We start from the raw sequence: 9,222 nt of genomic DNA on the forward strand, positions 1-9,222 counted from the left end.
AAAAAAAAAAAAAAAATTATTCTTCTGAAAAATCCCTCTACAGCCAGCTTTGAAATTAGCCACTTTTGGGCACTCACATCACCAGGTTACTGGGGTACAGCAGGCCTCCTGTCCTGGAGTTGGCAGAAAGGAGCTAATACACCAGCATTTATTATTTAATGGTCGCACAAACATATTACAGTTTTATAAAATCATTCAGATTGCTTATTTCTCCATCTACTTGTTTTTGGAATACCTGGACTGCTATTTTTGTTGTATGTTAGATTTTGGTTAAAACGGCACTTGAAAATAAAATCTATATAAAGACTCACTTTTTACCTGTCAGATTGGCAAAAACCAAAAATGGTTGACAAAATGATCTGTAGACTCACAGTGGGAAAGATGCTCTCTCAGGCATCACTGGCAGGAGTGCAAAATAGAACAGCCCCTATGGAGGAAGGAATGACATTTATACATATATCTATGTTTTTTATATATATATATATATATATTTCAGAATTATAAACATATTTACCTTTTAACATAGCAAATCCAGTAACATACTTCACACATTCTTAATGACTTATGCATGTGGTTGATCATCATAGCATTGTCTACGAAAACAAAGCCTGGAAAAAATTCAAGCACCAAATAAAATATGTGTGCTATCTTTGGGGTAAGAAAAGGAGTAAGAAGAAAATATATATTTACTTATATTTGCATAGGGAAATCTTGGAAGAAAATACAAGAAAGTAATTAAAGTAACTTCCTGGAACTAGAGGTGTGATGCCCTGGAGAGAGGGATTGGAGTGAAACTTGTACTTAAAGCGTTTTCATATGTAAATTATATGAAAGTGTTACTTTTTAAAAAGTGTTCCAGACCCCTCTCCAGAGTGAAGACTAATTTTCTTTTCTTCTTTTCACAGCACAAGTAGTGAACGACCTCACTCGAAATAGATTTTTTGAAAATCCTGCCCTATGGGAGCTGCTGTTCCACAGTATTCATGATGCAGTGTTAGGCAGCCAACTGCGGGAGGCGCTCGCTGAACAGGAAGCCTCAGCGCTCCCCCTGCAGGACGACTTGGAGCCCAATGCCACACCTGCTACTCCAGAGGCCTAGATGAGGACCTCGGCCTGGGATGGGGTTATGAGCTTGTCATGAAATTTCTCATCTACACATTTTAAATAGACAGCAATTTTTTTTCGTAAAGGTAACCACTAGTAGTCAAGGCTTGATTTGGAGGGTGAATGACGCATAATAGCAAGATGTATCTCACTTGTGTTTTTTTTTAATTGAATATTTCAAAGAAAAATTGGCCTCTTGCCTATATTTATTGGGTAGTAACATGTCTATTACTTTTTAGTATTACCTTTGTAAGCTGAGCACTTAAAATTTATTTCCTTGGCTCGACACCCATAACTCACTGAGTAGGACGCCAGCCACATACACCAAGGCTGGAGAGTTCAAGCCTGGCCTGGCCTGGCTAAACAACAATGACAACTGCAACCAAAAAAAATAGCCGGGCATTGTGGTAGGTGCCTGTAGTCCCAGCTACTTGGGAGGCTGAGTCAAGAGAATCACTTAAGCCCAGGAGTTTGACGTTGCTGTGAGCTGTGACGCCATGGCACTCTCCCGAGGATGATATAGTGAGACTCTGTCTCAAAAAAAAAAAAAAAAAAGAAAAGAAAATATTTATTTCCTTTAAGTACTTTGCCTATGAATAGGATATGCTATCCCCAGATGAACAGTGGTTACTTGGTTTTGTGCTTGGTCTATAGACTGTAGTCTGTTAATCTAACACAACAAGGAAACCCAAACTATTCTACAAGTTCTTGTTTTAAAATAACCTTTTATTATTATGGAAGTGATGTAAGTATATTGGGGGAATTTGTTGTTTTTGTTTTTGTTTTTTTGAGACAGAGTCTCAAGCTGTCACCCTGGGTAGAGTGCTGTGGCATCACAACTCACAGCAACCTCCAACTGTTGGGCTCAAGTGATCCTCTTGCCTCAGTTTTTCTATTTTTAGTAGAGACAGGGTCTCGCTTTTTGCTCAGGCTGGTCTCAAACTCCTGAGCTCAAGCAATCCATCCACCTCGACCTCCTGGAGTGCTAGGATTACAGGTATGAGCCACCTCACCCAGCCAGATAGGGGAATTTTTAAAACAGGCAAGCAAAATTAAGAAAAGAAAAGCATTATATTCTCACCACCTAGAGATTACCACTGTTAATACCTTAATATATATCCTTCTAGGTCTTTTTCTATGCATATATATTGACATTTTTAACCAAAATAAGATCATATCTACATAGAGTTTATAACCTATTTTTTTAATTACTTCCCATTACTTTTTCATGGTGGTGTTTAGCTTGTTTCTTTATTCTCTGAACTACCTACAACCTCATTTCAGAACATTTTTATTGGGGTCTCACTGAGTTTTTTGGGGGACAGAGTCTCACTTTGTTACTCTCAGTAGAGGGCCATGGAGTCATAGCAACCTCAGACTCTTGGGCTTAAGCAATTCTCTTGCCTCAACCTCCCAAGTAGCTGGGACTAGCTGCCACCACAATGCCCAGCTATTTTTTAGAGGCAGAGTCTCACTCTGGCTCAGGCTGATCTCGAATTCCTGAGCTCAAGCAATCCACTTGCCTTGGCTTCCCAGAGTGCTAGGATTATAGCTGTGGGCCTCGCCAGTCTTGAACTCCTGGCCTTAAGTAATCCTCCTGCCTTACCCTCTCAAAGTGCTGAAATTACAGAACACTTTTACCTCAGACATTATTCAAATTTCCCTGTTATCCCCAAATTTGCAGTTGGCTTGTCTAAACTGATATTCTATGACTTTTTGCTGCAACTGGTCATGATTCTTTGAGTCTGTTTGGTCTATTTTAAAGCTGACACAGTTCCTTTCCTCAGATCGTTGACTTGTTAAAGCTGAGGTAGATGTCTGGTGAACTCCCATTCCTTTTTCATGGTGGTGTTTAGCTTGTTTCTTTATTCTCTGAACTACCTACAACCTGAAGTTAAAGGCTTCATGGGTTGGAACTAAAACATTTTGTGCTAGTGTATATATCATAGATAAGAAACATGTTTCATGATTGCATCATATGGAAAACATGTAATATCTACTTAAGTGTCATTAATAGTACTACAGTAGACCACTGGATTGGCAGGACGGCCTCATCCTCCAGGTTGGCTTTTCCCTTTGTGACTTCAGAATTATCTAGATGATGTTCCTTTGGCATTGAATGGATACCCAGTCCCCCATTAGCCATTTACCCAGGAGTTTTAACATCAAATAATTCTTGTGAACTTTTTCCTAATTCTCTTATTTCTTCTTATTTATTGGTTGATTGTTATATGTCAATTATAATTTTCTCTCAGCTTGTATTATTTGATCATCCTTAGTTACAGTTCTTACAAATCGAATGTTTTATTATTTCCATTTCATTATCAACATCAAAGCAAAGAGTTGATTTAATGGATGGTGACAAATGAGGATTGGTTTTTTTCCATTTTCATTTTTTGGGATAATTGTGGTCTCATGAGTTTTCATAGTTTGAATGTGTTTCAGTCCATTCTTTTTGATGCTTGAATTTTCACAGCTGCACCTGTGACCTAGACGCTTTGTTGTTCTTGCTAATAGTAAAGTAGGCTTGAAGACCTTTTCTTTTGAGACCAGAGTCTCACTTTGTGGCCCTTGGTAGAATGCCATGGAATCATAGCTCACAGCAACCTCAAACTCTTGGGCTCAAGGGATTCTCTTGCCTCAGCCCCCCAATTAGCTGGGACTACAGGTGCATGCCACAATGCCTAGCTAGTTTTAGAAACTGGGTCTCAATCTGGCTCAGGCTGGTCTCGAACCTGTGAGCTCAGCCAATCCACCCCACCTCGACCTAGCCCAAGTGCTAGGATTACAGGCGTGAGCCACCGTGCCTGGCAGAAGACCATAGTTTTAAGAAAACTAACCGCCCCCCATCAGTGGTTAGGGCGCCACCCACATACACTGGGGCGGGAATGAACCTGACCCGGGCCTGCTAAACAACGACACAAATAGTAGCCAGGCGATGTGGTGGGCACCTGTAGTCCCAGCTACTTGGGAGGCTGAGGCAAGAGAATTGCTTAAGCCTTACAGTTTGAGGTTGCTGTGAGCTGTGAGCGCCACAGCACTCTACCAAAGGCAACATAGTGAGACTCTGTCAAGAAAATAAAAAAGAAAGCTAACCCCCAGATATAATTTAATATCTTCCTTGAAAGTCTGTAATAGTTACAGTTAATACTTCACCAAACTCAGTTTATAGCCTCCACGTGGGTAAACACTGATTTTAATCATTCCTTTATAGCTGATACAGAAACATGGAATGGCAAAGGTTGGAAGGGGGTACCTCTCTGGGAGTGTCCAACCTTTTTATTTTTCTGATGTACATTGGAAGAATAAGAATTGTCTTGGGCCACGCATTTAACACACAAACACTAGTGAAAGCTGATTAGCAAATAAATCTGTGCATGCTTTCCATGGTATCCTACACCACAGATAAGCAGAGAAAATCATCACAAAATCAGGCTGTGGGCCACAGGTCAGACACCCCCCACTGTTGTGGCTGTTTCTAATATCTCACTACCAGTTTACTGTAAATCAAAGCATAGCTATAGCCTAGCTGTCTCCCCTCACGCAACATACGAGTTTGTTTTGTTTTGTTTTCTTATTGACTCCTTGTTTTAGTTTTCCTGAAGAAAGATACTGCTACTTCTGAGATACTGCTACTGATACTTCTACTACTGAGAAAAGTAGTCAGATCCCAGTAGAATTATGCTGGGATGGCCTCCTTACAACCACGTTTGTTTAACTTCTATCAGGTTTTTCAATGTCTTTATTTATTTAATTCAAAGTAGACCCCTCTGATCTAATCAATAATTTATGTAGTTCTAGAGTGAAATTAGATTTCGATCCAGTTATTTCCTTTGCAGTCATCACACACAAGACCAGATACATCTGCATTCTGATACAGACTGCCTTCTGAAAGAGCACATAGTTGTAGAAACTCAGCTTATACGAGAAACCTTTGTGAAAGGGCCCATATCATTGCAGCCATTTAATAGAATTTAAGGATTTTAAACAACGTTATAAAATGCTTCACTGCCTATTCTTTAGCACTAGTCATCAACAAATGCTTTCTATACAGTAGATCCTCAGTTCCCAGTGACTGGTAGATTGAAAGCAGTGTGCAAAAAAAAGCTTTGTCTGTAGCTTGCGTGTTTGTAGGTAACTTTTCTGTTCTTTAATTTTTTAACTGTTTTGAATAGAATTCTGTCATGTACATAAAAAACATGTAAGTCTTATTGAAGGTGGGAAAATATATTTTTGTTTTAGCATTTTTAGCATCTTAAGACATGAGTGCATTTTAAAAACAGTATCATTTCTCCTCTATGTAAATACATCAGAATGTTTTACTTAAGAGTTATTTCATACAGTGGAAAATTTCCTAACCTGTTTTGTCTTACAGTCTTGTCTCTTACCTTTCCAGGTAATTACTACATAAGCCCATCTATTCTTTCTGGGCTTTAATAGCTGCTGGTATGTACCTGTGTTTTCCAAGTTCAGATTCATATTTTCATATTATCCTATCTAAATGGGCATAATCTACATTGGTATTTGTAGGGACTATCCTTACTTTATGGCAATATGGGAAAGCCCTGTTTTCAGGACGGTCCTATGAAGAGAAGTCCTTTGACTTCCTCTCATCCTGTGCAATGACAGCGGCTGATCTCTGCCTTATGAATGTATGGAATGTTTGAAAACAACTGTGAACCAGGGCCCGGGAAACTCCGATTTAGATCATAGACATTGACTCTACAGAGCTTATGGCAGTTGATAATGGGGTCCCAACTGCCATAATCATTTGCAGCGTGACCCAGAGAAACAATAAGGGTTTGGATCCCCTTCAAGCCATGGCAGTAGCTCATTTTGTGGTTTCCAGCATGTATGGTTTAGTCCTATCTCCTTACCTGTTGAGCAGGGAAAGTATACAGACTCTAAAGTATACATTTTGAGAAAATGAGTCTGCCATCTTGTGTGTGCCAGGAAGAGAGGGGGTGGTAAACCCAGAGATCTGTCCTGGGCGAGTGGGTGTGTTTTTCTGTGTGTGGGGGGGTGGGGGGGTGTGCCTTTGTGTGGGGATGTGGGAGGGAAGAGTAGTGGTGGGGAAGGCTTTATCTATCATATCTGCCCCTTTAAAGATAGCAAATCAATTTAAATTCTAAAATCAAGCAAAATTTCCTTGTGTGAGCCTGTAGGCTTTAGGGAGTGCAAGCGTGTGTTTGGTCCTTTTGAGTGCACCTTTCATGAATGTTTTTAGGACGTTTAGTTTGTTTAGACTCTTGATATTATGTTTTGAGTGCTGATAAAAAAAAAGTTTGAGAACTGATAAAAAGCTTTTATCTAATTCTCCGAATATATAGCCAAGGAAAATGCATGCAGTGGTTTTGAAACCCCTCCAATCCCAACAACAAAATGTTCGAAGCTAGCACTGTACCACGTAACGTACCTGCATACTGACTTAGGTTCAGTCAAGCTTGAGCATCTTAAAAATCTACTTTGCCTTCCAAAAAGGCTACTAGGCTTTTCATTGTACTGGTATACATGACATTTCACCTTACGTAATAAATGAACCTGAGAAGCATCATGGTAATTAAATTTTTTATATCAAATCACTTTTTAAATGTTAAAAAAGTTCTTTAAAGGAACTCTACCTGGTATTTTTCTAAAATCCTGATTTGTATCCTGATTTATCAGCACCCTGATATATGTATACTTATGTGCATGTACACATGTACATACACACAGATTTTAGATGGCGTTACCAGTAAAATGTATATTTTATCTTTTAAGTAGGGTACAAACATGCTCATCTAATGTTGATGCTACCTGCATATACATGGCTATGCAGAAACTCAAACTCTTCAAATAAGTCATCATATATTTGATGGATGGCCAGTTAGATTTTTATCATGTAGTAACTGAAATGTCAAGATTATTTGGTCTATGTATGTTAGGGCTGAAAGCTCAACATATCCAATTTGAGTTGGTGTATACTGGCATGTGACTATATGAAAAAGTGGAAAAACTTCCAAGTGTATTCTAAATGCTTATTATGTTTATTTAATCAAAACATTTAAAAACATACATTTTTAATCATTTACTTAAGTATATTTTATTGTAAGCATAACCTGAAAATAGTTTACTCTGTTTCATTCCTCAAGAAAGACCAGGGCAGGGTTAGAAAAAATAATGAATTTTTCTGATCAAGTTTACAAAATTGAAAAGCAAGAAAGAATGCGGGTTGGTTGGATTGTATAAATAAAAGCCTTTAATTTTTTACTTGAAGACTTTCATAAATTTCAGTATTTCAGTGCAACACTTAAAGCATTTTCTATGTTGTCAACTTTTCCTTTTGTGAGTTATGAATTCATCCAGCTCTCATTATTGTGCAACTTATTTATGACTATTGAACTTTAATAAAAATATTCCTTACTGTGCTTTGGTCTCAGTATCGGGAAGAGGTAATTGTGATGGAAGATGGGATTTGGTGGTAGTTGCACAGACGTAATTTTAAGGAGATCTGTTGAGGATTCTAGTACCACCTTCATTTTGAAAATACCTCACTGTAGACCAGAAGTCTAACAGGAACTTAAGCAAAAATTCTTCTTGATTAATTTGAAATCATTGTCAAATGGCAGTGCAAAACTTAGTACATCAAATGCTTCTTCCACCACACAGAGCTTTGGCTTGATTATTTAACAAAGCAGGGTAAAACTATCCTAATGCATGTCCTGTGTCTAGAAGGAGCTACTTTGATGAGAGGAGAGACAGAACAGCATGAAAGAAGTATAGGTAGTGGAGCTGACAGACTTGGATTTGAATCCCAGCTCTGCCACTACACAAGATAATTAAGTAGGAAAGTTTTTGTGCCCATTAGATCAAGATCCATTTGATCCTCCTTACTGGTTAGATGGGAGAATATAATGACAACATATGTACAGCACCCAGCCAGCATACGCCCAGAACACACATGGTGTACACATGAACTTTATATATGAAACTTAAATGGTAGTAGGTCAAAAACTACTTATTATACATTCTAACAAGCTTCCCTGCCTAATGACATTAGATATCACCTTTATTACATGACAGAGAAAGGAGATCTAGGAAAAAGTATATAATTTTGAAGCCATTTATTTTTTTTTGTCAACTGGTTATTAACAAGTCTATATAAGGTTAAGATTCCAATTAAAAGAAGTGTTTTCCTTTGAAGGCCCTCAGGGCTCAGTTGTATGTCATGTAGCGAGGAGTAGCACTGAATTTGGCATAAGACTTAATAACCTTATTTACAGCTTCTAAGAAATCCTTCTCAGTAGCAATTTTTCGCCGTGCTCTGATTGCAAACATACCAGCTTCTGTGCAGACGCTCCTAATCTCAGCACCTTTTAAACAAAAAAGAAATAAATAGGTTTAATTAAAGCAGCCTGAACAGACAGACCAATAAATATAATCAAAACCTTTCCACTTACCAGTGCTATTTGGACAGAGTCGTGCTAACAATTCAAACCTGATATCTCTCTCAACACTCATTGAACGAGCATGAATCTTAAAGATGTGAGTCCGACCCTAAAAATAAGGGAATTGAATTGACAAATATTAAAATGGAAAAATGTCACAGGAAGAAAAAAATTTCAGGACTCTTTTCTAAAACGAAATAGTTTCCTTACCTCTAAATCAGGTAAACTAAATTCAATCTTTCTGTCCAGCCTCCCTGGCCTCATCAGTGCTGGATCCAAAGTGTCAGGTCTATTAGTTGCCATTAGCACTTTAATATTGCCTCGAGGATCAAACCCATCCAGCTGATTGATTAGTTCCAACATTGTTCTCTGCACTTCATTGTCACCTCCAGCACCATCATCAAACCTAGCCCCTGAGAAGACAAAAGGAAAGGTAGCTTTCATGCCCACTCAGAGTAAGCACCGTTCATCACTTGAAAGCACTATAGTAAATCTCAGCTCAAATCATGTCCTCTGGCACAGCCCACTTTAAAGCAAATCCTGTAAGAACAATCTGTTTTACATAAAGCTAATTAGAAAATGAATTGCTGCTTTCAAAAGGATTCAGAACATACACCAGAGCTGGCAGGTTCGAATCCAGCCCGGCTAGCCAAACAACAAAACAACTACAACCAAAAAAAAAAAAAAAAAA

General features: G+C 38.4%; 2 protein-coding genes across 2 annotated transcripts in view; one reads left to right on the forward strand and one right to left on the reverse strand.

Annotated features, from left to right (window-relative positions):
- Nucleotides 1–1,099, forward strand: part of SLC26A5 (solute carrier family 26 member 5) — a 40,030-nt gene extending 38,931 nt beyond the window's left edge. Inside the window, 1 exon segment of the mRNA XM_003782609.1 lies at nucleotides 860–1,099. Coding sequence (XP_003782657.1) covers nucleotides 860–1,099 — 240 coding nt within the window.
- Nucleotides 1,100–8,136: 7,037 nt separating this feature from the next.
- The window catches only part of PSMC2 (proteasome 26S subunit, ATPase 2), a 20,685-nt gene continuing 19,599 nt past the window's right edge, over nucleotides 8,137–9,222 (reverse strand). Inside the window, exons 10-12 of the mRNA XM_012812056.1 lie at nucleotides 8,742–8,944; nucleotides 8,544–8,640; nucleotides 8,137–8,456 (exon numbers count right to left, since the gene is read on the reverse strand). Of these exons, the coding sequence (XP_012667510.1) occupies nucleotides 8,299–8,456; nucleotides 8,544–8,640; nucleotides 8,742–8,944 (458 nt within the window). The 3' untranslated portion in view covers nucleotides 8,137–8,298. The remainder of the gene's footprint in view (nucleotides 8,457–8,543; nucleotides 8,641–8,741; nucleotides 8,945–9,222) is intronic.

This window comes from Otolemur garnettii, unplaced genomic scaffold (genome assembly GCF_000181295.1).
Source record: "Otolemur garnettii isolate 467f Iridium unplaced genomic scaffold, OtoGar3 scaffold00005, whole genome shotgun sequence".
In the NCBI taxonomy this organism is placed as follows: Eukaryota; Metazoa; Chordata; class Mammalia; order Primates; family Galagidae; genus Otolemur; species Otolemur garnettii.